The sequence below is a fragment of the Vicugna pacos genome, chromosome 2 (genome assembly GCF_048564905.1).
Source record: "Vicugna pacos chromosome 2, VicPac4, whole genome shotgun sequence".
Classification (NCBI taxonomy): domain Eukaryota; kingdom Metazoa; phylum Chordata; class Mammalia; order Artiodactyla; family Camelidae; genus Vicugna; species Vicugna pacos.
Genome location: NC_132988.1, coordinates 104,038,073 through 104,065,972, shown reverse-complemented (window position 1 = coordinate 104,065,972; position 27,900 = coordinate 104,038,073). Strand labels below are relative to the sequence as shown.

Sequence of the window (27,900 nt, the reverse complement as noted above, 5' to 3'; positions counted from 1 at the left end):
TATGTTTGGTCTTTTTTTATTACTATCATTTCATCATAAGAGCTATCCTATCTTATCCAATTTTCTTCTTCTTCATTAAAAGAAAAAAAAATAAAAGCACGTTACTTCCCTAGATGGTAAGAGTTAATGCTGTGCTCTTAGCAATTACAGGCTTTAAGATGACTTTTTACGTGGCAGAATGGATGTGTCATGCAGTTAGTCAATAAATGCAATCCCTGATTAAAATATGAGTTCTAAAGTTTGAAAACCTCTAACTACTTCCCCAGTGCATTTTTAACGTCAGCACTGTGAACCTGGCTTCTTTTTCTCCCCCTACCCCTCCCCACCCCATCTCTGTCCTCTCTTTTAAAAGGTAAAGCTACGTGTCTTTTAAATTCACCGATCACACCTTCACAAACTTAAGTCAACCACTATGTGTTCAAAAATCTTTGTCTTCCCTTTGAAACTGGATGCGAAAAAGAAATCTCTCCTATCAGTGGAGACGGCTGTGAAGGAACGAGGCGCCTGCACATAAATCTCCTTAAATTTTTTGAAGAGCTGTTTCTCTTTATCCCACTGGTAGATCTGGGAGAATGTATAGTCACTCCCCAGGGCCAGGTAGTGATTATCTTTAAAGGAAAAGGGCTGCAGGGTCATGGCCCCCCGGGACGGAAGAGCCTGGATCTCCACAAACTGTTTACTGTTCCACCTCATGACCCTGGAGTCCCCGATGAAGCGGGTGAGGGAAAGGTAGAGGGTGTTCTGCATCCTAAAGCTCTTCACGGCCAACACGTCCTCCATGTTGGGGATGTCACTGTGGGGGACAAACTTCTTAGAGCTCTTATTCCACTGGAGGATGATGGGGACCTGGGAGCGGCTGGATAGGATCAGGTGTGACTTTCCATCTATGTCCACAAACTCTGCATCCGTGTCCCGGAACCACTCGTGCAGCGACTGGTACGAGTAGAAGCCTTTGCTGTTCCACTTATAAACAGTGGACAGGCCGGCTTTGGAGCTGTCGGCTATGACAAAGAACGTCTCGTCCTCGATCTGAAACAGCTCGATGTCGTTGGGCTTGGAGATGCGGGAGACTTCTATGTCTTGGAATTTGACAAACTTGGTCCAGCTCTCATCGTATCTGTAAATGTGAGAGCCACCAAAGAGCTGGGCCACCACCACGAAGACCTGGTCGTCGATGAGGATGGCCTTACAGCCCACGATGGACTGACCTGTGCTCCAAAAGAAAGGAGAGGGGGTTAGGGCTGCCACCGTGAAAAACGCTCGCCCAGCGTGAAACTGGAAGAACAGTGTGCCGGTCCTCCAGAAAGTGAACCACGGGATGACTGCACCATCCAGCAATTCCGCTTCTGGTCTATACCCAAACCACTGAGAGTAGGCTCTTGAGGGGGTATTTGTACACTGCATTGATAGCAGCATTATTCACAAAAGCCAAAAGGTAGAAACAACCTGAGTCCGTTGACGAATGAATGGATACACAATGGGGTAAATACACACAGTGGAATACTGTTCAGCCTTAAAAAGGAAGGACATTCTGACACATGCTGCATCCTGGGTGAATGTTGAAGACATTATGCTAAGTGAAATAAGCCAGTCACAAAAGACAAATAGTGTATGATGCCACTTATAAGAGGTACCTGGAGGAGTCAGATTCATAGAGATAGACAGTAGAGGGGTGGTTGCCAGGGCTGGAGAGGAGGGGAGAATGGGGGTTAGAGTTTAATGGGTACAGAATTTTGGCTTTTCAAGATGAAGAATTCTAGAGATTGGTTGTAGGGCAATGTACATGTACTGAGCTGTACACTTAAATGTACTTAAGATGGTAAATTTATGTTATGTATGTTTCCCCACAATTTAAAAAACAGTTTTAATAGCACAGGGAACTATATTCAATATCTTTTGGTAACTTATGGTGAAAAAGAATATGAAAGCAAATGTATGTCTGTTCCTGTGTGACTGAAGCATTGTGCTGTACAACAGACATTGACACAACAGTTTAAACTGACCATACTTCAATAAAAATATTAAAAAATAACTTACAAATTAAATTAAATTAAAAAATTTAAAAAAAGTTTTAAATGTACCTCCATCGAAATAGGTAAGTGTTGGTCACATGGGCCTCTGGTGTCTTTAGAGGGAGACTCAGAATTCAGTAAATTCACCAACACATCAAGTGAATGTCTGCACGCTATTCCCAAGTCCAGAGGGCAGAATGAGGCACTTAAATGGGTTTCTTCTCTTGTGGGGTAAGAAGCTAGGAGTTGGGGCTCAGAGGCAGGAACAAAAAAAATGTAATGAGGGCCCTCGATGACATAAGATCTTTTCTGATTTCTGGAGCCAAAAGCTGAGTGGAGGCCGAATAGATGAGTGTTAAACCCTGTGACTCTAGACCCCATGGACTTACAAGTTTTCTGACCCTGTGCTGGTGATCTTGGCTCTCTGTGCTCAGGCTCCTGCACTATTAAATGAGACTGAAGATGCTGCCAGCACTGGCCTTACAGAGCCACTGTACAGACTAAGGGAGAAATTCCACGGTCAGTGCTTTTAGTACAGAGCTTGCACACACAGGAAGTGGTCAATAATTAGTAGCTATCATCATTGGATAATTGAAGCAACTGTCTTGATAATCAAAAGCCCCAGCCCTTTAGCGATGGCCCATAGCAGTCGCTGTGGGAGTACCTGTAGATGAGCAATGACCTGAATGATCTAGCTCCGGCAGCACAAAACCAGAACTTTGCAGGGAAAGGGGAAACGTTTCCAGGTATGACTCTCCTGTTTGGGCCACCTCTCACCATCCTCTCCGTCTGCACCCAGACCTCCAGACCCTCCGCTAACCCCCCCTATTCCAGCCAGCAAGCAATAGGGCCACCCACCTCTCAGCGCATTGACCCTCCATGTAGGTTATTCGATTAAAAGTTCTTTCTTTCACCTAATTTTCTAGGCAATTTGGACCAAAGTGAATTTGGTCTGTAAATTACAAGGGTAATTACCCAGTTTCTGTCCTTGGTGTGAACTGGGCGTGGGCGGTGGAGGGTGTGGAACAGACGGAAGGTGGGTGGTTTTTAGGGTGGGATTTACTTTTCTTTTTCACTACTTTGGCTTTCTTGCAAGAACCTGTTTCCTCTCCTTTGTTTAAAACTAATTATTGCGATTTTTCTTCTGCGTATAAAAGTTTTCAATGTTAATCAAAGCAAAATTTTAAAATAATAATAAGTAACACTTATAAAGTCCCTATATTAAGCATCTTACATGCATTTAGTCACTGAATCCTTACAACAACCTTATGGGGCTGGTACTATTATTAACATCATCATGATCCCCATTTTATAAAGGGTAAAGCTGAGGCACAGAGAAGTTAAGTAACTTATACAGGGTCACACAGCTACAGTGTGATGAAACCTGGGATCCAAGTCCAGGTAATCTAGCTCCAGTCTACACTCCACCACAAATGTACAAAAAAGTACAGAGAAGAAAATAAAAACCACTTGAACTTCAAATGCTAAAGTAACATAATGTTCTGATTTTTTAAATTGCCAATTTCTGCACATACTTAAATGCATTTTAAAAATAGATTTGGGCTTATAGTATACATGGGATTTTTATAACCCACTCTTTTCCCTTGACCACTGTGTTGTGAACATTTCCCCATACTACTGTATCTTCTACAACTTGACTTTTTAACACTACGTGGTTCCATTGCATGGATGCACCATATTTTATTTAACTAATCCCCTACTGTTGGACATTGCAGTTATTTCCAGTTTTTCATTATTGTAAGTAATATGCTTCCCTGTAGAGAAATCTTTTTTTGAAAACCATCTGGCAGTGTTCTTAAACATAGAGATTGCAGGGCAGATGTTGTACACATTTTTAAGGCTTCTTCTGGGTTTAAACTATCTAACTGCTCTCCAGAAACTGCACTGACTTCCACCTGCCAACACTCACTGAGGTGCATGATCCTCATCCCCTTCCCGAGTCCCTGGCTGTGGAGGTCCCTGCTACTCAAAAGTGTCCTCCAGCTCTGCTTATCTCAGCCGAGGGAACGTGTGAGACAGAAGGAATTTCTTTCCTGGAGATGTTCTGGAACACCTCTGTCCAGGTAAACACCTTTAATCAACAGAGTTGGCAGTAGCAGTAAGAATCTTCTTGTGTGTGTGTCTGTGTCTGAGTGTGCTTTAATCTAGAAAGAGAGATGCTGTAACATACTTAGTGAGCAGAAATCAAAAGGCAAACATAATTAACCAAAATTAGGAAAGCTGAGAGGAGACAGAGAGAGAAAAAAGGAGAAGATGTGAGGAGCAAATCTTTGGGGTGATTACGACCCTGGGTGCCCCTCTCCCACTAGAAAATGGATGACCCTTTTGTACGATCCTCAGCAGGGCCACCAAAGAGGAAACAGGTGCCTCTCTCATTCCTTGGAGCCCCCGACATGCTGGGCAAGGATGGAGCAAATCCTGCCCAGCCCTTGCTGACTCTGGGATCGCCCTGTGATCAGACAAGATGATAAACGAGGCAAGCATGGCCCTGTGAGTGGGGAGCGGTCCACATCTATCTTGGTCTGGTTCAAGGCTGGGCCCTTGCTTATCCATCTGTCATCTGCCCAGCACCTGAGCTGTGGGGCATTCCTTCACACCAGGCTGAATTCCAGCTGGTCCCACTCCTTCCAGCCATTCTCCCAACTTCTTCCCCTGCCTCCCACAGGCCAGTCCCTGCTGCTCCTGGCATTCCTATGCCTATGAAGGTTGTGCAGAAGTTTTCATTGACGTCAAAGGGTTATGGTCTATGGGGGAAGAGGAGATGCTCCTATTTCTTTCAACATAAAATAGAGACAATAGTACACATGTTATGAGGTTGTTGTGAGGTTGACATAAGAAGTGGCTTGTAAATTACTGAGTACATAAATGTGACTTGCCTTTCCCTAAGTGGAAACTTTTGTGGCAGCAAACGTGATTTGTATTTAACAGAAATTCATGTATTAAGGCAGCAGACAGATATTTCATTCCAATCAGGTCATCAAGGAATGCTTCCTGGAGGAGACCGCATTTGAGCCTGGAGACTCAGGTGAAGGGAGAAATAAAAGAAAGTGAGCTGGTTGAATTGTAAGATGTGATAAAAAAAAATCAGTAAGTGACAGGAACTTGACAATATATATTTGGCAAGGTGTGCTGGGACCCTGAGACAGGGTGCTGTGTGTTTTCATGAATTAAGAAGAGTAAAGGATCTGAAGTTGAGGGATTTCCTTAATGGTGGTAGCAAGGAATGATAATCAAATATATGTTTTTATCCCAAACTGATACCCCAACACTTGCTGAGTGTTTACTATATGCCAGGCACCATGGTAAGTGTTACACACTCTGCTCGGTTAAATTCCCATGGGCCCAATATTCATGAAATTCCCATTTTACCAATGACAGGGGCTCATGAAAATTGAAACTTGTTCAAGGTTGTGGGGAAGGGGTATAGCTCAGTGGCAGAGCATGTGCCTAGCATGCACGAGGTCCTGGGTTCAATCCCCAGTACCGCCATTAAAAAAACAAAACAAAAAAACCTGTCCAAGGTCACCAGCTAGAAACATCTAGAGCCAGTTTTATGAAAAACCAGTGTGACGCTGGCATTCATAAGCTTAACTACCACACTTCTGTAGCTCATTTCTGGGGCTTGGCTGTGAAGGGGAGCCCAGTAGATTTCATGTCCAGCTGCCCACTTCTCAGAAGATTTGGACTTCAGGACTGAGAGGCTGAGGAATCCATGGAAACCAACAAGGTCCAGCCTGGCTTTGGCTCCAGCCACTCCCAGTCTGGCCTCACTGACCACTTCCTCCCCACCACCTCTGCAGCCTCCGCCAGGTCCAGGCCGCCAGCCCTCGCCTGAATTCTTGCAATAGCCATTCAGCTACTTGTTCTGATTGCACATTTGTCCTCTCCTCACACACAGCCCACTCCCAACCCAGCAGCCAGACACAACCTGCATCTTTTGGGCAGCCTGGCTGACCTCTCTCCCAAACCCTCTGTGACTCAGGTAAGAGCCCAAGCCCTTGGTGAGACCCGCCAGGCCCCCATGATCAGCCCTCTTGCCTCTCTGACTTTGTCTCCTGCAGCTCCCCCTGGATCATTCTGTCCAAGCCAACCACCCACCTGGATATTCATCAAACAGGAACAATACCCTCCTGCCTCTGGACCTCTGTACTCACTCTTCCCTCTGTCTGGAACGCTCTTCCCGCCCGCTCTCCATGTGCATCAAGCCCTCATGTCCCACAGGTTTTATTCAAACAACACCTTCTTGATGCAGCCTTCACCAGACACTCTGCCTAATATTTCAATCCTCCCCTGCCCAGCACTTCCAATCTTCCTTCCCCATCTTCCTTTCCCTTCTAAACACGCTACTTTCTAATGTACTCTGTGTATTACAATTATCTGTCTTTTGATTGTCTTTCTCTCTCTCCCATCATAATATAAACTCCTTGAAAATGGAGGTTTTTATCAGGCTTGTTCACTGCTGACCTCAGGGCCTAGACTGTGTCTGGCTCAGGGTGAGTGCTCATGAATCTCAGTGAATGAATGAATGAATGAATGACTTGATGAATCTGGGGTTGTGACCAGCTGCAGTGTGTGGCAAGGGCAGGCGGAGGGCAGTACTGTTCTCTCCTACCAAGGTCAACCTAGGAGAGGGAGGGGGTGGGATGCAGCCGTGACGGACCATGAGCTCCACCTTGGAATCACAGTGGAGTGATTCAACACGTTCGAGCCTCCGTCTCTTCATTTGTAAAGATGAGAAGGAAGCAACATTAAGAACTGCCTGCTCTGTGCCTGGCCCTCCTATAGTCCTCGCAACATCCATGGGAGGTACATCTCCTACCTATTTTACAGACAGAAAAACCGAGTCTCAAAGGCCGCAGCTACTTTCCTAGCAGATGGCGAAGTTAGGAGTAGAATCCACTTTCACAGGTTTTCACAACCTGAGCTCTTTATAGTCTAGACACCACCTCTCGCTTGAACAGAGGGCATCTGTCCTCTACCTATAGGCAGGGAGCCTGGAGTAACACCTCGAACAGCTGTTGTGAGTTCCGTGAGACTAACCAGTGCCTTGCCTCCTCCCATGGAGGGGAGGAAAGGCAGCTCAGGGGTCGGCTCACCCCGCCCTCATCCATCTTCAAAGTCAGAGAAAAGAGCGCAGCAAAAATACACGTGGACAGAGAGTCCCTCTCTCACGTACATCTCAGAGACCTCTCCATGCTGCAAGGCCAGGCCCATTCACAGCTCTGCTTTGTGCTTGAGAGGTTCCTAGGAGCCTCCAGATTTGGGAATTCTACCCAGATACACTTCTTGCTGCGGCAGCAAGATGCTGCTCGAACAGGTCCAGCAATTACTGAAGGAAACCCTCATGGGGTAACAGGCCACGTGACGCTGTCTGCAAAGTCAGTATTATAATCAGATGGCATTTCAATAAATGGGGAGTCTTTGAAAGATTATTCTGACTTTATCCACTTATTTAAGAAGCAAGTAGACAGTCCCTTTTTAGAAGAGATAAGACAGTGGGATCCCCTGATAGCACTGAAAGAAGTGTTATTTTGTGTGTACTTATTAAGAGGAAGCAGCGATCACAGGACCTGGCAAGGGGGCAGTAGAAACAGCTACAGAATGTGTGTGTGTGCATGTGTATCCATGTGTGTGTGCATGTGTGTACATGAGCCCATATGCATATTAGCACATTAGTTAACAGCTTAGCAAAAGTCAAAGGAATCATTTAGCTGCTGAAAAGCTGGTGCAGTCTTAGACTACCATAACTACTCAAGATCCAGGGATTCTTGGGGAGACTTCTTAACACTCAGTGGGAAAACACTTCCCACCACAGGCCATCCATCACCCTCTTTACAAAAGGATCACCTACGACAAACAGAATCACCACCCGAGGCTTCCGTTCTCACCAATAACTGACCATGTCCAGAAAAAGTTGAAGAGATGAGGGTGGGTTGGAATGTGTTCCCAAATCGGACCAAGCCAGAGAGCCAAGCTCCCTCCCAGTATGACGGAGAACGTTCTTCACTCCCAGGCTTTAGGCCACGCTGATGTGAAGTCAGTACAACCAATCAAAGCCACAACACACCTGTAATATTGTCATAGCTCCGGAAATTCATCTCGATGTGGTCCCACTCCAGCACCATGCAGTTCTCCATGCTGGGCTGAGCGATGGCCACGTACACATCATTCTTGGAGTTGAACGTATCCACCGAAACCGACTGGTAGGGCAAAGTCTGATGAACAACAAAATCTGGGAATGGGTGTTTGAAAAAAACAAATCTCGGTGAGATCTCTTGTGGGAATTACGGCCCATCATTCCCCTTCTACCTCCCCTCTCATCAGTTCCAAAGAGGACTGGAGCGGGGGGAGGACAGGAGAGAAGCAACACACATCACAGTACGTCTCACTCTGGGAGATTCCAGAGGGTTTGGCTTGCATGGCATTTGCAGACTGAATGCACAGCTGCCAATATAGCTTCTTTGAGATAAATAGTTCACAAGTTTGGCTAGAGGATCTCAAAGTTTTAAACAAATTTGGTGAGACCTGGCTTTCAAAAAGACAGGACAGAAAGATGCTGCAGAGTGACATTCCTGAAACTAGCATGAAAATTACTCTGTGAAACAGGGCTGCGATGGTCAAATTCCTTGGAGAAACGCTGTATTTTTAGCTGTCTCAGAATAGCCCCAGGAGTAAAGAAAACTAAAAATAAACTCCCCAAAGGGCACGCGGCACTTTTGCAAACCACATCAAACTCTCTGATAAGGTCTCAGAGGTTTATAAAGCCCACAGTGCAGGACAGTTAACCTAAATATGTTTACTGGTTCCTGGACTCATAGCAGCACTAAGTACTGGCTGTGCCTGGGATCGGGCCAGAGTTCTGCAGCTAAACAAGCAGTTACAAGAGATCTATTAGATTTTCAGGCAACCTAGAAGCCGTCCTATTTGAGCATGCATCCTGCTCTTACATTTAGTGGTAAGTAGATACTTGCCATCCGTATTGCTCCCCTGAGCTACAGTGACTCACTGTATGATGTCTTCGGAAGGAACATACAATTTTACCAAGGAACAGGGTTAGCATGCCCTTGGACGCAAGACTAGTTAGTGTGTGGGATAGCTGGAGAACCAATAAAGAAAGAAGTTTAAAAAAACAAAAAGAAACATAACACTAAAAAAGTTTAAGGTAAGTTATTTCTTTGGCCAGAGATCTTTCAGTATGCACAGCTTCTTGGCAGGCTAAAGGCACCCAGGGTAAAATGATGGCTGATATCTAGCTTAGGAAAGTTGTTCCTATGAGAAAATCCTGGCTTTGCCCACCTCTTCGCCACCCAATCCTTATCCGTGCCCTCTCGAGCCCCATCTCCTCTGCAGAACTTCCCTGGCTGGTCCAATCACGGCACTCCTCCTAACTCACTGGACTCATAACCAGGCTCTGTTGTTTACATCTGATTATTCACAATGATTGAATCTCCAACACAGCCGCATCAGAGTCAGATCTGGAGAAATGGGGGCGATGTCTTAGAGCCCAGAGTCATTTTACAGAGCCAGAAGCTGGATCTCAGAGAGGGTGCATGCCCGGCCATAGCCACACAGCCAGTATGGTATGTCTCCTGAACCCAGGGCTTCCTAAGGAAGGGCCTGGGTCCTACACTTCTCAGACACCCCATGACACAAGCCCACAGCAACCACTCAAGAAATAACGGACTCAGAAGACTCATAAAAGATGTTAAATGAGAAAGGCATTAAAGGGTAGTGAGGCCACCAGGTAGTGAGTAAGGAGGGCCAGTGCAAAAGGACTAGAGGCAAGAAAGGGGGCAGAGCAACTGAGCAGGTGCTGAGGTGGGAGGCAAGGCGCCGGCGTGGGAAGAGCAGGTGACGGTCAGGGGGCAGGAGAGGGGGCAGGGCTGAGGAGGGAGGGCGGGTGAGGCACTGGAAAGAACGCTGCGCCTGGAGTCAGACCACCTGTGACCACTTCCTGTGCTGGTGACCCTGGGTGCTGTGCACTTGCTCTGACAGGGCCTCCGTTCACTTGTCCACAACTTGGGGCAACGATACCTACCACCCAAGCTCGACGGCGGGGACAGACTGGGTCATGTTGGTGGACGTGCCAACCTCAGGGTTCAGCACACAGCAGGCACTTGATAAGCATGTTATTAAGATCCAAGAAAGGACAGTCCCCTCCGCTGTCCTCGCCATCACCGGGCCGTCTCTTGAGGGAGTGTCCATTTTAATGGCATCTGAGAGAAAATGCTGAAGCTTTGACTCTGCCTTTCTGCTGAGTGACCTTGGAAAGTTTACCCAAACTCTCTCTCTGCCTCAGTTTCCTTGTCATAGATCATGACTCATACTCATGTGGAGCGGTGCCCAGCACAAGGCGCATGCTCAGTACGTGCTCCTTTCGGAGGTGCCCTCTCAGGCTGAGTGGACAGGAGCTGCTTCGTAAATCCTTGCTGGCTTGACGTGCGCGGCAGGGGCAGGGCTGGCCGCGCCCTCGGCCCACTCTAAAGAGTGGGGGTGGGTGGGGGGAGGACGGGGGCTGAATGAATGAGGCTGGCAGGTGCAGGGAGAAGAGGGAGAAGCAAAGAGGAGGCTGCCTCTGCACCCGACAGCAAGACGTGGCCAAGGACAGCAGGGACAGGCGGCAAGAGTGGAGGAGGTCCCCTCCCCCCACTGCGGGGGCGGTGCCGCCTGAAGAGCGGGGGCGGGTGAGAAAGACTGGCTGCTACCCTCCCGGCACCTGCAGCTCCAGGACCGCAGGCAAGACACTTGAGCCTCGGGGTCCCCAGGAGTAAACGGATACGGGTAACGTCTATCTCAGAAGGTTGCTGCCGAGACTAAGTAAGAGTGCGGGTTAAGTGTTGCTGCACAGCCTCATCTAGGCTCATCCCTCTGGAGCCTGACCTACTCCCTAACAATGACAGTATGAGGCTGCCTGCCTGAAGACTTAGGGGAGAGTCAGAATGGCTCCCCGCTCCCCCTCCTCCATCAAGTACCCTCCCCCCCCCGAATCCTCCGTGGCTGAATCAAAGACTGAAAGTTGAACACCCCCCCCCCCCCGCTTAGTTCACTCCTGCAGGCACTGGCAGCCCTAGTGTGGAACTCAGAATGCACTCGGGGGACGAGAGGTTTCCATGTTCACGTGTAGGGAAATGGAAAAAGGGAAATGCGAGCAGGCACTGTCTCCTTCCTTTTCTGCAACGGGCGAGGACCAGAGAATACAGCTGTGTTCTTCCAGTTATAGCCAAGAAGGCTATAAACCCCTCCCACATCTCCAGCGGCCTTGTCTCATCCAAGTCTCCCAAGGTTCCAAACACTCCTGGGATGTCTGCGACCCCATCTGCTGGTTCTCACTAGTCTCCGGCTGCACTTTGAATTCTCACGAACACAAACATTCCTTAGCTTAAAAACGTAGGTCGTTTAAAGTGCAGGCCAAAAAGTTTCTGTTTTGTATTTAAAAATCCCAGAATGAAAGAGAGCTGCCCAGACAGAGAGCATTTTACAGATCTTGCCTTTAATGGTGCTATTTTCATTTATTTCCCCCAAACGTTGGCTTCATAATATTCTCTATATACTGACTATCTGGCACAGCACAGACTGTTAAATCATTTAAATGATAAACCTAATTCTTAATAGGAGACCCTTCACCTCCCTTGCCTACCCCCTCTCGCCCCCAAAAAAGGGAGGAGGAAGAGTAGGGAGGAAGAAAAGAAGGGAAAGAAGAAACAATATGATTGATGAATGTGTGTTTGTGTGAGTTGGGGCAGGGACTCAAGGAAATTAAACATCTTCCCCCAGCCCCGTTGTAAGTTATCTTTCACAAACGGCCAAAGCACATTCACTGTGGAAAGATCTCAGACAATGCACATATTGATATGACATCAATTTACTAGTGTTAAAGTATTAATGGCCTTCTCCACAGAAAAGCCCTGCCACCTCCATTCACATTGGATTAAGTTCATGATGTCAGTGGGACTCTTACAATTTAGGCCTTGCTCCCGCTGGAATCAACAGATTTTTACATAGCTATTTATAGCACTTGCAGAAAATAAATTATACATGATGCTGATCCTATTGGGAGAGAAACTGCACATTAATGCATTATTTCTCTTTGCATTTTCATCAGCCCTGAAACAGGGAAGCTAACGGGACAATTAGGATGCAAAATTCACTCCCTCTGAGGAATTTAGTGAATTATCCACCTAACATGGGGAATCATGAGTGGGTAACAGGGATTTCTGAGGTGGTTAAAAATAGACTTGAAGCAGTGGGTTATGGAAGGGCTGTGATTAATCTGGAGTGCTGAAACCGTCCAGGGGTGGCTTTGTGGTGTTAATTACACCCCTGCACTGAGGAGCAGGATGGTAATAGTACCTCCTTCGCCCTGGGAAGAACAAGGTGAGAAGGTAGTACATTCTACCTGAAGAATGTACTCTTTTCCTAAAACCCTGAGCTAAGAAAATGTGCTCCTTCCCAAATCTCGCGTGAGGACTCGGTCATGGTACAATGACTCTCAGACTTGGCTTTCCAACTTCCATCCATCCTCACACATTTCCCTCCCGGCCTTAAATAAAGCACCAGAGGATGAAGTTTGATTTGAGCAGAAGGCAGGAACACCCCAAACTCACAATTTATTGACCTAGTTCTTACAAGGCAGGGACAATATTTGGGGGTGGGTCACAACTTGGTGGCACCATTTTTTCATGATGGAAGAAACTGTGAGCAAGAGCTCATTTGTCTTACAGGGATAAAACAATAGCAAAGCCAGAATCATCATCTCCCTGTTACCAGGGAGAGGTGCTGACTTTGTAAATTTTAGCAGGAAGCTTGTTAGCAAAGGTAAGTTACGTAGAAGAGAATGCCCAGAGGGGAATGTGCTGAGGGGCTCACGCTGCCTCAGAGGTTCTGGGCTTAGGACAGGTTCCTACCTCCCAAGGGCCCTTAGAGCCCAAGCCATTTTTCTCTGAGATTGGCAAAGTTTTCACACACTAAGGCCAGGTCTGAATAGAACAAAGGAAAAGCTGCTCACTTCAGTCTGGGCTTTGGGGAACTCTCCAGAAAAACGAGAAGAGGCAGAGAGGAGCCCCAGCGAGCTGTGGTTTCGCATTTCATACAGCGCGGCTTTGAATGCCATCTTTTGGCGCAAACGTCATTGACCATGACCTCTGATTTATTGCACTGCTCTACAGTACAATACATAACCCCTCAGTGGCCTCAGCTGGTTAAAGGGCACCTGCCAATTACACAGCTGAGTAAGTCCCTGTCCAGGGATGAAAGACAAGGGCATGTCCGTAAGACCGCAGGTTTCCTCCCAGAAAAGAGCAGAACTTTTTACCATTTTACCCTCATTTACCAGAGATCCCTAGAAATAATCTTTACTTTGTGGATGTTTATTTGTTCTGGGGGTAGCAGTGGAACTAGCCTAAATGTGATATTTTGTTCTTGGAGTTTTTTTGTCTTTTGAGTTTCTGTAACTATTTTCTGAGTTCTCATTCCTGTGGCTTCCACTGACGTGCCCTGAGGCTTTGTAGATATCAGCTCTCAGCCTGAATGTTTATTTTTCTGTCTGGTAAGCAGGTTTCATACTGTGGATTGATCCACTCTCCTTTAAAATCTGGCCTGAGAAGCTGCAGGAACTCCACCTAAGCCTTTCACATGGAGACACTCACCTGCTCTCTACAAGATCTGACATCAGAGGCAGTTAGCATTATAATTTTATCTTATAACCTGAAAAATGTATAAACTGAAGCCTGAGGCAGGCTGTGGAAAACAAAATCAAACTTTCTTTACATTTTTTTCCCCCATGTAAGTTTTCCCTTTTGATAACTAGTTGTTAACTTGTATTTCTACTTTGTCATTTGTTGTGACTTACCTAGCTTTCTCATGTTACATGGAACTACAAAAGCAATTTATAGATTTTAAATTATTAGTTAAATGTTCAACAAGTTATCAGTTAAATGTTCAATAACTTTCATATTATTCATTCAAGAGAACAATGATTTAGGTTTCTCCTCACTGTCTTTCCATGAAGCCCAGGATGACATGAAAATGTTCTCATGCCAAACTCACTAGTTTATACTTTTGGTCTTTAAAAAAAAAATCTTCAGAGAAATTTGAATTTTGTAACGAATCAAAAAGAATCAAAGTTAAAGCCAGTGCTGTTAACAAAAATCTTCCCAAACCATTGAGAAATTTTCCTCGCCACATCAATTAAATTTCCCCTAAAATAATTTTTATACACAACTTTTACCCTCATGTCGTTGACAATCTAAAAAAAAACAAAGGTTTTTTTTTTTTTTTATGGAGGTATTGGGGATTGAACCCAGGACCTCAAGCATGCTCTACCTCAAGCTCTACCACTGAGCTATACCCCAAGCCCCTGGGATTATTCTAAATATCAGACTTCAATGCTAGAGGTTCTGAATACCTGTAGTTGTGCATTCATAGTCAAAGCTGGTCACGTCATTCAGCTTCTTTTCCTGATATTCCGGTGGACCGATACACAGGACATCAGACACAGTGGAATTTGTCATCTTCAACCACAGATACAACCACTTGGCTTTGCAGTCACATTCGAACTTATTGCCCCTTAAATCTCTAAGAAAACAAAACAAAACAAACACATACACAGAAAAAAAGACATGTCAGAAACATTTTGACAGTAACATGAAACTCCAGAATTCTTAACATCCTGACATATTTAATAATGCCTCCAAATGGAATTTTTTAAAAATTGTATTTAACACATTTGACGTCTTGCACTTATCACTGACTTTATCTAACGCTTTTCAGTGACCACGATTTTAACCGTATAGCACACAGAGAGTGCTTGGTGTTGACACAGCAGCATTTCTCCAGATCCTCTTGAAATTGTCAACATGCCGTGCTGGAAATGGGGGAGGGGCGGCAGAAGGTGGCACCCCCCACCCCAGCATAGGTTCTCACAAGTAAAGACAGGACATTACAGGAAGAGAGCTTTGACGAAGAACACAACTGAAACGTTAAGATCTTGTTAAACTTTGCCCAGGAAGAAATGACAAACGCTGAAAGGTAAAACAGCTGGACACACTATTGGTCTCTGGGAGAAAGGAGACCTCCCCCTCAAGCGTGCCAAATTACCGTTGGCCTGATGCTAATAAGTATATTCCAAAATGGCAAAATCGAACACAGGACAAACTATATGCTGTTTCCCAGTATTTTCTATGTTGTCATAGGTTTCTAGCTGCAATGTTAAAGAAAAATGCAGTACAGGAGGAGAAGGGATGTGAAGACAAGGACACATAAACTTAGTTTTCATTACTTACAGTTCAATCAGAGAGTCTAAATCACTGAAGACATCCCTCGGGAGTGCTTTTATGTGGTTATTGGCCAAAGAACTAAAACAAGAAGTCACATTTTAATGTGGTTATTATCTTCATGCCCTATCACTCTGAAGTCCCTTAAATAAATTAAGTGATTTAAAACAGAACTCTAAACTTCTTCAGCACAAGGAATTTCAATTTCTGGTTTTGGTCATCGATGCTGAGACAAACGAATTGAGTTATACAAAAATAACATGATAGATGCTGGAGTGCACAATGTATGTTTTTGTTCTGTTTTTTAAAATAAGCATTTATTAAGTGCTTGATATACATTTATTAAACCTCAGATGGCATCTCACCTTTCTCGGAATGAAAGTCAAAATCCCTTTGATGGCACCCAAGACCTCCATTGTTTAGTTACCTCCATCCCCACTGTGGGACGGAATCTCTGACTGCTAAGAGTGCCCCATGGGTTCCTCTGCTGTTCCACTGACAGGCTAGGCACACTCCCAGCTCAAGGTCTCTGAACTTGGTGTTCATCTGCCTGAATGCTCTTGCATTCTAGATATCCCCGTGGTTCATCCATCACCTCCTTTAGATCTGCCCTCAACTTTCACCACCTTCCCTCACCTCTACACAACTCCCTTCCTTACTCTGTTGCTCTTCATTGTACCACTGTCACTTAGCATACAGTATACACTCACGACCTATTTGTTTACTGGCTGTGTATTCTCCCTATTTGTAAGCAACATGAGGACAGAGATTTTTGTCCATATCTGTATCCCTTGCGTCTAGAGCAGTGCTTGGCACGTAGTGGGTACTTAGTCAGTCTTTCTGAATGAATGATTTAAGCACTAAAATGAGGATGATAAAAGGCAGATGTATAGTCTTGTCCGAAGAAGTTCTCTAATGGTCCATCTAAGTGAATTTTATTACTTAGGAGTATAAAAAAGGACTCAGTGAATACTCTTTCATAAAGAATCTCAGCTCTAACCCTAATGATAATATATAATCTCAGTGAACAACCATGTTTAGGGAATGATTGATTGTGACCAATTTCATTTTCTCATTAATGAAGGTTGACCAGAAACCATTTTGCATTTTTGCTCTTGGTGTTAAAGATTTGTCTAAAATATCCTAATCTACTCCCCATCTCCAGGAAGCAGACTTGAATGAACATCATCAAGTCTTTCTCTGATGATTCAGGATCATGCAGTGCCCTGTCATCATCCTGCTGAAGATGCATGTCCACCGTGCTAGGCTGTTGATGCAGAAAGAGGGTAGGCATTGAAACCCCGTACATCAAATCTGATTTCCCCTGCGTGCCATGCCCTGAGGTGAGTCGGCCAAAAACCTGATGCTGACTTTTGTTTTTTACACATTTGAGTACAAACAACAAAACCTATAAATGATAATCAACATGTAGACAATTCAGCACCAACCTCTTTAAAAATATATATAGAATTAGTCTTTTGTAGCATTATAATGACCCATCCCAGAAGCAGGAATGAAGGGGAGTTCCTCTGTAGAGTCAGCTAGGGGAGAAAGCTTTGTGCCCATTTTTAATCCAAACATTCTTGCTGCATGATACCAACAGAATATGAGGAGGAACTATAGTTTCTGAATTAAATCCCTTCTCATCCAGGTAACCACAAATGGATTAAAGTATAATTTTATGTATTGTTTTTATCTTTCTTTCCCAAATTGGTCAGTTTTTAAAGATGTTGGAAAACAGGCTGAACAGACTATAGATTGAAATCATAACTACAGACTGCAGATTATAGATTACAGATTGTAATCAGATTGAACATTCTCTAGAAGTAGCTTTTTGAAATTTAAAAAGGAGATGTTTGTTTTGATTTTTTTTTTCTGGTTGATGGTTACTCGTTCTGGAAAGTAAAGTATAATTTTTAGCTAATTAAAGGTTAACAGTTTAGCTAAATTTTTTAGTGAATTTTAATCTATTCTATTGAAATGATAAGCATACACGGAATGGTCAAGGCCAAAAAAAGCAGAATATGTAGCAACTGTTCCAAGTGTTCCATTTGGATTTCAGAAAGCTGAATTATTTAGATGGACTATCCACCGCCCTCACACTCAATGTATAACATCTCACTTTCCACTTCATTTTTGTCTACAAATTCACGGCACTTACTTCATTTCTAAAACTGCTTAACAGCAACCTGTCCCTTGGGTTTTACGAGACTGCTGGAAAACAAATGCCCTAGATTTTAGTTACAGATTGGCACTGCTCCTTCAGAGCTCTGAAACCTGATCTATGTTTCTTTACATATGAATGCGAGTCTGTAGGTGTTGGAAAAGTTCATAAAGAGACAAAAATCAGATACTTAAACAAGCAAATTCCAGACAGCGACTCCTTTGAGCAATGGCATGAACTTTGAGAGGTGATGTGTTCTCTTTGCTTAGCAATTTACAAAAGGGGGGATGGGGTGGGGTGGGAGGATCAATTCACTCTTTAAACAGTGTATTAAATGCTTTCATTACTCCGTACATCTCCGGCCTAGAGGAGTCAACTTTAAAAGCCTCAAGACTTGTCCTGAAGAAGAGTATATGTGGGAAATCCAGCTTATGAACCCCATCAGACAGCCAATGAATCAGAAAGAATGTCGAGCCGGCTTAGCCCTGAGCGAGATGATGGGGTAAGAGCAGACCTAATGGAAGATCCGCATGGGCCCTGCCCTCAGGGGCTTTCAACACAGCTGGGGAGATAAAGCTAACATCCGTGAAACCCCAGCCAATATGGCCAGGGCCTACAGCAAAGGTTGTGTGGAGTCAACTGGGAAGGCTGCTAGATGGACGGAGGGGAGACCAGGAGTGTCTCCAGGGAGAAGATAGAACTTAATCTGGACTATGAAGGAAAAGGCAGATTCCAGGAGATCATGGGGAGACCGTATCCCGGGCAAGGGAAAGGACCGGAAAGGACCGGAAACAGGATGAAGTGGGTGAGCTCGGGGCCCACTGCGAGCCCAGTGTTGTGAGGACATGCAGGGAAATGAGGCTGGAGAGCTGGAGAGAGAGGGCCCCGTAGGCTTGACTATGGGATGGAAATGCAAGCTGGACGGACCTAGATCGCCTCTAACGTGTCAGATGTGCTCTGGGCCCAAGCAGAGGACTCCTTTGTTCCCTCTGTGCCCCCTGAGTGTCACACAGACAAGGAGGTACCTCTTACACTTAAGCACACATATGGGTAATACACAGCATGTGGTTGTATGTGCAAATACACAAACACGCACACACAAAGCGTTACGCACACACATGTAGAGAAGTCCATGCACCCGAGGGCCCACGTGTACAAAGATATGCAAACAGACATGCACAACACCTGCATGTTCACACCTGTTCTCAGACCAGGGACCCACAGCCGAGCGGTCAAATGAAAGCAGATATCTGGGTAAACTCAGCCAGTCACAGGAGCTTTGCTTTAGGTTCATAATCTGCCCAGAGTCTTTGCTCAAAAACAAAGCCCCTCATTCCTGACTTCTGGGAGCCGGATTTGTCTGGCCACAGTTGTTCCTCTCCAGACACCCGCAGCTGTCTTGCTAGCACACCCTGTCTAGCCACCCGAACTGCCAAGGCTATGCGGCAGCCCTTAGAGAAAACTGAGACGTCTGCAGGAGGGAGGGAGGGAGTGACGCTGCTGTTGTGAACAACTGCAATGACAACAATGCCAACCAGACCTTGATCATCTACCCTGGATAGCGGGCTGGATGCGTTGCAAACAAGCATTAACCCACCACGTGCAGCAATTTTATGAGGTCAGTATAACCATCTCCATTTTTAAGGATGAGAAAAGGGAGGCTCAAAAAAGGCTAAATAATATTAACCAATAGCGGCTTTGAGATTTGAACCGAAGTCTGTGCGACTCAAAGCCCTTTACGAGAAGATGGGGATTTGGCATCTAGGTTGAATCTGAAAAAAGCAGTCAAGGCTTTTACTGGAGAGAAAGAAAACCTGGAGGAATAGTGCCGACAAGAGTGAGCCGCTCTCCAGGACCCCCGTGCTGATACAGAGGTTTGCACCCCCACTTCCGCTCCCTCATCTCCTTACTCTACAAGCTGTAACTCAGGCAGGACTTCCCATTGGTAGGATTCCAGAATCAAGTGCTCGCTGAGCCTGTGGACAGACACCTTTGCCTCTCTCAGGGACTGGTGTGAATGATTATCTCTTTAGATGCTGTATAAGTCAAGGTTACACACACTGGAGGTTCTACCCCTCCACCCCGCCCAACACTCCCATCCAAAGCTCTCCAATTTCCCCAATTTTCCTTTTACCACAGACAAGCTGACTATGGAGATGAGATACGTTTTCCTACTCAAACACAAAATATCCGTCACGCAAATGGAACTTGGTTCCTGGCTAATAAATTGCTCCTACCGAGACAATGACTATGTTCACATTTTCATAAACACAGGCACTACTTTTTCCAGTTTTCTAAATTTTCTAAGTGTGTGTGTGTGCTTACTTCATTCGACATGTCAATTCAAATCCATTTGTTTAATTTTTTTCTCCAGAAAGCTATTAAAGAACCCAGAGAGCTTAGCTTAAGCCGAAGATTAATCCAACATAAAAGAAAAAGCTATTTGCATTCAAATTAGAGGAACCACAAAAATGTCTCTATTCTACTTCATCCTAATTTTGATCCTGATTCAACATTCTTCAATAAGTCATGAAGCCTCACTTCCCATATCTGTAAAATGGGGACTCACAGATTAGCATGAAAGATAAAGAAGACTCACTAAGCACTCAGCTCGGGGCCGGGCATACAGTAGGTGTGTGATCCATGTTTGTTTCTTTCTCACCTCGTCCATCACTGGACAGAGGCCCCTCTCAGCTTACTTCATGTGCAGTCATGAGGGCCATATGGTGATTTGGGAGGATGGAAAAGATAATACAGCCAAGTGTGTGAGTAATCACTATGGGCTGGTGTCTGATCAACAATATAGAAATCTTCTAGGCAACCTGTAAATGAGTTTCCCTCAGAGAATGTTACAAATGGACAAAACAGTCAAGAATGAGAGAGGCACCAGGAAGTGACCCCTGCTCTACACATTAAAGGACTTACAACACTTTTCATAGGACTTACAGGTGAGTCAGGTCACGAAGGCCACGAAAGGCATTTCTGGAAATGGTTTCTATTTTGTTCCCTTCAATGAACCTAGGGAAAACAGAAACACGATGAAACTGAATTTTCTCTGCTTAATATCTCTGAAAAAACTGATACCGAGGTGCTTTCAGAATAAAATCTAAAAGCATGCATGAATTTCAGAAGTTCATCTCTGAAGGCTAGGTCCCGCTACACCTGATTCCAAGTGGAAGTGGGGTGTGTGCGAGGATGCACGTGCACAGTGTACACTCCACACCCCTTCCAGAAGCAGCATGGAAGTCTTCAGAGTCAGAGTTGGCAGCACGGGTAAAAACATCTTGAGGGAAAAATAAAAGTAAGAAAGCACTACGCCACGGCGAGAAATTCTCAAATTCCGCAAGACTGGAAGGCTTCCAGACATCTTCCCCGCTCCAAGCTTCTTACGTTTCCCACTGCCTGGCTATTAATACTTCTGTTCATATCACAGTCCCTCGAGGGGAGCCCACAGTTTTACATCTCCATATTAAAGTCTCTGCCCAGGGAGAATTCCATTAATTCTGTTGGTTCCTGGCAAGCTGGAGTTCATCATGTTCTACACAGTGTCATCTGTGAACAAATGGATGACCAGACAGAGATGCTCTCAAGATGTCCGGGCCACTAAGAAATAGAAAGTATAAGGAGTTGAGCATGGGCCAGACTTCTTCCTCTGTGTCTTAGGGCTTGCACACAGGACCTGGCAATAATAACTCTGGCCGTGCTTTAAATATGTGACATGGGAAATATGTGAAGTGAGTGCACTATGACTCTTCTGTAGGGCCTCAGAGAACTGAATTTTAGTTTACGGCATCACATTTCACCAAATGTAAGAGGGTCTCGGATGAGACAGTCGAATGGAGATGCTTTGTAACAGAATGTTATAGGCTGGTTAAACAGTCCTTGATTCTTAACACTGAGAATTATCTGCTCCCTGTTTTATTTTTTTAATTGGGGGTCTATTCAGCAACAGACTTCAGTATAAACTGATAAGTGAACTTTCTCCTCAATAACTTTGACAGGAAGGTGAACTGCTCGAAAGAGGGAATGGGCAGCTCTGCGTTCACCACCTCCGTCGGCTGTTTACGCGCTTTGGTGGAACCTAGTTAGACTCAGCCCTTCAGCCCTAGCACCCTACCCAGGGTGCCTATACTACCCAGTGTTATGACAGTACAAGTATTATGTGTCCTCTGGAGAAAGAATTCCTTCAGATACATCTTTCCTGAGGACATAAAGTCAGCAGAGAGCTTTCTTAGACCCAGGGCGTGTTTAGAATTCAAACATCTACCTGTTAACCTCAGATAAGAAAGCGGAGGTAGGCTTTAAAAATCCCTCTGAATGCTAAGTAAGGGAATCCCATCTGATAGCAGGATTAATATTATTACAAAGTTACAAAAGACAAGGATGGAAGAACCTCGCGGTGGGGGAAGACTATAAGAAAGTGGGAAGAGGCAGAAATCAGAGCCAGGACAGAGCTAATTGCTGGGCGGGGGTGGGGTGGGGGGGGAAGCTGCACATCTGAGAAGGGAAAAATAACCTTTATTTTTAAAGGAGAAAAAAAATTAGACCTTCAGCAGCAGCTCATAGGAGATACTGCAAATGAGATATAGGACAGCCGAATTAAAACCACAAAGTTGTGTCCCCAAATAAGGAGACTTTCTTAAAAATAAATAACCCTCAGAATCCTTCAGCCTTATTTCTGGTTGATCAGCAAATCCATGCCTAGTTTTGAGAGGTAAAAATATCCAACGCAATTTCCAATTGTGCTTACGTCATTACAAATTAAATGTCAGCAGAGAATGAATGACTATCTTTCCTTCTTTGTTTCCTTTCCTCCCTTTGTCTCCAACCTCCTCCTGTCCCAGCATGTTTATACACAAGTAAACCATGAAAGGTCAGCACTGAAAAGAGAATGGGGTTTTCTGCATTTTCTCCACCCTTGAGCTCTCTAAGAGATGCTGTTCCAACTTGCAGAGCGATATAGCCATTCCATTGACATACCAGATGCTCAGCAAATAGACAAAGCACCAAACTTACAGGTATTCGAGGTGGAAAAGTCCAGCAAAAGCATCATCCCGGATGACTGTGAATGAGTTAGAATTCAGCAATCTGAAAATAAAGGACAGAATTCAGTATAGAAGTATAAAATTTGAGTCACATAGTGAAGCTACTGTTTCTTTTGTCTTCTTCTGTTGCCAACTTGGGTTCTTCTCAGCCTTAAACTGTCCCATCCAGTGCACAACCTGACTCACGGACACTGATGGACAATGGCAAGTCGGTTCCCTTTGGCCAGATTTTCTGTTCACCTGCATTACTCCATTCTTTCTTCCCTGTGGGTCTTAGCAAATATGACCTCACAGCTGTTATTTCAAAACATCCTGATGCTCAGCAAAACTCGACAGCCAGTGAGTGCTCTATGATGCACAAGCAATCGTGAGATGAGGGATCTAAAAGATCTAATCCAAGTCTAGTTTTAGAGAAATTTGAGTTCAGAGAAGTTAAGTGACTTGATCAAAGTCACAAAGCTGAGACAAATTAAAAAAACCCCAAAACAAAGAAAACAAAACCCCTTTCCATTACACACCCCCATGGGAAATAATAAAAAGAACCTTGAGAAGACTCTTTATCACCACATAGTTTTTTAAAGAGATCATTTAAGTCCATTTGGTAAAAGTTTATACAACCTATATAGTCACCAGGTATGGTATTTGGTAAAATACCTAAAATTTCATTCCTAGCATATGAAAAATATATTTTAATAGAACCATAATTTCTAAGAAATTACAGATTTTAAAATGCTAAGGATAACATTATGAGTAACATTTCAAGGACAAAAATATCAACATTAAGTTGGTGTAGGATGAATAGTGGTCAAACATGGCCCACGTCTCCATGTCTCTCTGTATGTTCCAAGTACGTGGCTTGTTTTCATTTTGATCTCATTCAAATTTAAGAAACTGATACAAATAAAGAGAATGAGCTAAGTACTCGTGACTTTGCCTGTCACTGGTTTGCTTTTGAAAACTACATTTTGGACTTTGTCTTTTATCAAGAAACAGTAACTGACCTAGGCTACAAGGCATGACACGGACACTTGGCGAGAGTAGCTGGGATGCTACTCTCAAAGTGTGGGCTTTGAGCCCTGGGTTAGAGTTCTGGCTGTGACTTTGAGCAAGTTACTTAACTTCCCTGAGCCTGTTTTCTCATCTATAAGAAAAATACCCTACTCGTAGGGAAGATATGATTAAATAAAATTTTGCACATAAATGCATAGTATGCTGCCCAACAGTTTACATACTCAGTCACGTAGAAATACTCCTATTTCCATGATAACATTAAGAGTTTAAAATACAGGTTCTCTTTTAAAGTGAAGTGTTTGGGAAATGGCTCATTTGGGTGAAATTCAGGTCATGATTTGATGTAACCATGTCAAGTCTCCAGTTGCTGGATATGGGCGGTGGCATCTACAATAAACTCCGTGAGGGAAACGTGCTGAAAGGAGGAAAGGATACTCAGCAAAGAGCCTTGGAACTCAGGCTCGGTGGGGACAGGATGGGGCAAGTTAACAGGAAAAGCCAGCCACAGTTCCCTCATGGAGCTTGGCTATCTTAGGAAGGACTGATACCAAAGAGGCAGAGATGGCTCTTCCCAAAACCGTACCTCCAGGAACCCCATTTCCAGAGAGAACTTCTCATACTCACAGCAGCTGCAGGGAAGGCAGGTGGGAAAACATCCGGTCTTTGATTTCCGAGAACGTGCCATTTACCAGGCTCCTAGAGGCAAGAGAGGAACAAAATGAGGACTAGGTCGCTTTCTGGAAGTGCCGGGCAGGATGGGCAAGTGGCCCTACCCTTCACCTGTACTTCAAACTCCTCCACTCGGGAATGAGGTTTCAAACAGTCTGCCAGGGGCTTCTCAGGGGGTAAGAATGAGATGAGTCCAGCAATTATTCAGTGAACTGGATCAGTATGAAAACTGGTCTAAATAACAGAAACCTTTACCATCAGTCTAGCTCTCTCCATAGATGAGATCTCAGCCAGTTTAAATCAATCCCCTCCCTTCCTTTCCTTTAACTATGGGAGGCCCTAGCTGAAGATGGATAATTATTTCACCTCTGCCCATGATTCTGTTTGTGTAGACACAGCATTAATGTTGGCCGACGAAACTCCAGGGTAGGATTAAGCATTTCCCTTGGGAGCACATCTCTGAAAGTCACTCAGAGCACTTCTGATTAAATGCACCATGAAAGCCTTGGGGAGAAAACTCAGAGACACCTAAACTTGAATGTGTGGTAGGAGGCAATGCCAGCTGCCAGGTTTAATGGTCAATCAGAACAAGGAGCTTGATTGTTTTAGCCACCAGGTCCCTGATCCTCTCTGGCCACAGTAGGACCTCAGTACTTTATTTCAGTTAATATGCAGATCAGTTAAACAGCTGCTGGTCTAAAGGATTTAACCAGGGGGATTCTCATTTCTGGAATCCTCCATGTCACCCGACATAGCAATATTTGGAATCAAACAGTCCCTCTGTTCTTGCCCAGCCAGACTCCCCTGAATTCCTGTAAATGCAAACAGGATCCCCTTCACTCCTGGGTCCAGGCCCCAGAGCCCTGCCTGGGGTGGAAGACAGCGCAAGAGAAAGTGCCCTGAGTGTGAGCAACTCCCCCTCCTCCCCGGGGATTCCCTGCCTCTATGATGGAGTGGCATCACCCCAGCACCTTGGCCTGGAACAAGGGATTGTTTCAGCAGGAAGCATTTCCCCGCAGTAATGATATAGCGCACTAGCCCCTTCCACAGCCATTATGAGAGCTGGTCATGTGGCTTGAGTGGCTGTGTGAGGCCAGGTTGAAAGCATCCCTTAGCAGGTGCATAAATAATGTGAAGCCCTTTCCTGTGCATTCCTCCAGCGCTGAGTAAACAGCCAACATAACATGTCGTGGGGAGTGGGGTGAGAAGCCCATATGAACTCAGGGCAAGAAGTCAGGCTGATTTCCAGCACTTGGCCACTTGGGCTGGATGCCCCACATGCCCCAACGCTCAGCCAAGTCCTCCTGCTTCCCTCTTCCAGGCCACATGGGGCGGCATCTCCACTTCCAGAGGCTACATGCCTTTTCCCAGGTTCTCCCCAACCTGCAGTGTGGACACGTCTAGAGGAGGCCGTGGTGTAAACCACAGCCCCAGACCTCAGGTGGGACAGTGAGGCCTTATTCCTCCCCTGTCTGCAATCACTCCAGTCATGCTCAGCTGCACATATATGCCCCTACACAACCACCTCCCCCTCCGTACACATCCTGTCAAACTTTAATGCACCCCAGAATCATCTGGGGATGCCACATGCGGGCTCCAAGGCTCCAGTCCAGAGACCCTGCATCATTCAGCACGGGCCCCGGAACCTGCATTGGCACAAGCTCCTCCAGGTGGATCGGATGTAGGTGGCCCGTGGGCCAGACTTTGAGAAACAGTGCCACAGGGACTGTTCTGGATTCCCAGACTCCGGGTCTCGGGTTCCCCTCATCCTCCCCAGGGCCCGAGACTCCACCCACGTCCCAAAGCGCTCCCCAACCCAAACGCAAAGAAACGGGGCCGGGAAGTGGGGGTCAGGGTCGCGCCGTCCCAGCTCCAGAGGCAACTCCCAGACGGCGGCGAGCGCAGGGTGGGGCAGGACGCGGCGGGAGCTGCCGGGGTCCCACTCACTCACAAGGAGCTGATGTCGCCCGGCACGATCCTGGGCACCCAGGAAGAGCCCACGCAGATGATGGACTCCTTGGTACAGCTGCAAGTGGCGGGGCAGCGCGCCAGCCGCCTCACCTGCGCGCTCGGCGGGATCAGGCACGCGGCGCCCAGCAGCAGCAGCAGCAGCAGCCGCCCCGGAGCACCGCCGCCGCCGCCCCTCCGCAGCGCCATGCCGGGTCCCCGGTCCCCGCCCCGGCCGCGACCCCCGCCGCCGCCGCCGCCGCGCCGCGCGCTCGGACCCTGCGCCGCTGCAGACGCGGGCGCCGCTCGCTGCTCCGCCGCCGCCGCCGCTGCTGGCGAGGACTGGGGCGCCGCGGGTGTGGGAGGCCGAGCCGCAGCCGAGCAGCATGCTGGCCGCCGCCCCCACTCGGCGCCCCCCCACCCGCGCCCGGGCTGCTGGGCGGCCGCCGCCGCTGCGCCCGCCGCACCCGCGCCCGCCTGACATCAGCACCCGCGCCCGCAGCCCGCTCTGACCAATGAATAATGCGCGCCCCGCGGGGGAGGGGGCCTCGCGCCGCCCCCGCCGCGCCCCGCCGGCCCCCGGGGCCTCGGGACCCGCCCGGCCGCCGCCCCCTCGGACCCTCCGGGACCCTCTCCGGGAGCTGCGGACACAGGAAAAAGTTGGGTGACCTTGCGGGAGGGGCTGGCCGGGACGGGGACTCCCTAGGGACCTGGCCAAGCGGTACGCGATCGGATGCCTGCAGTCTCTCCACCGGCTCGAAATAATTTGGGGGAACTGGCTTGATACCAGGAAGGGAGACTTTGTCCTGGGTCTTTGGAGAGTACAGAATTTTGAGTAGCTTTTATCAATTTTTAAAAAGAAGTGAATGCCGTTGAGGGATGGCTTTGCCTGTCTTTTGCGGTGAGGCTGTGGGGTCGGGCTCCTGTTCCCCGCGCACCCTGGGCTTCCTGAAGCCAGCCACCTTTCCCTCCTGAAGGCAGGTAGGCAGGAAAAGCTGCTACAGCAGTGCGCACCCCTCCTGCTCTGGGGCCTGCCTGCTGCTTGCTACAGAGCTAAAAAGCCTATGAAATTTCTCTGTCACCCAGCAGTTCACTTGCACCCCACCCACACCAATTAAAGGACAAAAGGACTGGGGACAATTGTTAATAGAGATTGAGGGTGTGATATATTCTAGGCTCTGTATGTTTAATCTTCTAGCCCTTCGAGGCAGGTCCTCCGGAGGCACAGAAAGAATCAGTGACTGGCTGGCGGTCAAGGAGTAGATGGCTGGGCAGAGATGGGGACTGGAGCTTGGGGTAGGGATTGGTAACCAGGCGCTACTGAGCCCCTCTTCTCTCCCCACATTTGAGACACTGAGCTTGAATCTTACCACAAGGTAATGTGAACTGGAGAAATCAAAGAAAACGGCCAGAACAGAATCAAAATGGCTAAAAGCCAGGACCGCTCAGACTGGGGACTCAAAGACACCATCATCAGGCTACTAACCAAGGAAGACCATTTCCATATTAAGATAGACCCAGAAAAGCAGTACCCACAGCAAAAGGTTTTTACTATAGGAATTACCAATACTGCGGCTTCTTCGGCAATTATTTTGGGCACACCTGGCTAGCCACTGTGGGAGGTGGACAAAGGGACAGGCTGTATCCTCAGGGAGCTTGAAATCTAGCTGGGCAGATAGCACTGAAGAAGTAACTCCACATGGCTACATGGGGGTCACAGGCAGACCAAAAGGGGCTCAGGAATTGAAAGTCAGTTTGTT

The 27,900-nt window shown here is 46.4% G+C and overlaps 1 protein-coding gene across 1 annotated transcript; it reads right to left on the bottom strand.

Annotated features, from left to right (window-relative positions):
- On the bottom strand, window positions 1-26,452 carry LGI2 (leucine rich repeat LGI family member 2). Its single transcript, XM_006207011.3, has 8 exons — window positions 26,145-26,452; window positions 24,149-24,220; window positions 22,485-22,556; window positions 20,415-20,486; window positions 15,314-15,385; window positions 14,437-14,606; window positions 8,101-8,265; window positions 1-1,208 (listed from the first exon to the last, which is right to left on the bottom strand). The coding sequence occupies exons 1-8, from the start codon at window positions 26,348-26,350 to the stop codon at window positions 391-393; spliced, it is 1,647 nt and encodes a 548-aa protein (XP_006207073.2). The 5' UTR covers window positions 26,351-26,452; the 3' UTR covers window positions 1-390.
- Window positions 26,453-27,900: the final 1,448 nt, after the last annotated feature.

What these genes read in the sequence shown, in the direction of transcription:
- LGI2 (XM_006207011.3), bottom strand. Translation starts at nt 26,350, where the DNA reads ATGGCGCTGCGGAGGGGCGGCGGCGGCGGTGCTCCGGGGCGGCTGCTG. An exon ending in CCGGGCGACATCAGCTCCTT is followed by an intron (nt 24,221 to 26,144) that starts GTGAGTGAGTGG and finishes TCTTGCCTCTAG; the next exon opens with GAGCCTGGTAAATGGCACGT. An exon ending in GAGCTATGACAATATTACAG is followed by an intron (nt 1,209 to 8,100) that starts GTGTGTTGTGGC and finishes TTTGGAGCACAG; the next exon opens with GTCAGTCCATCGTGGGCTGT.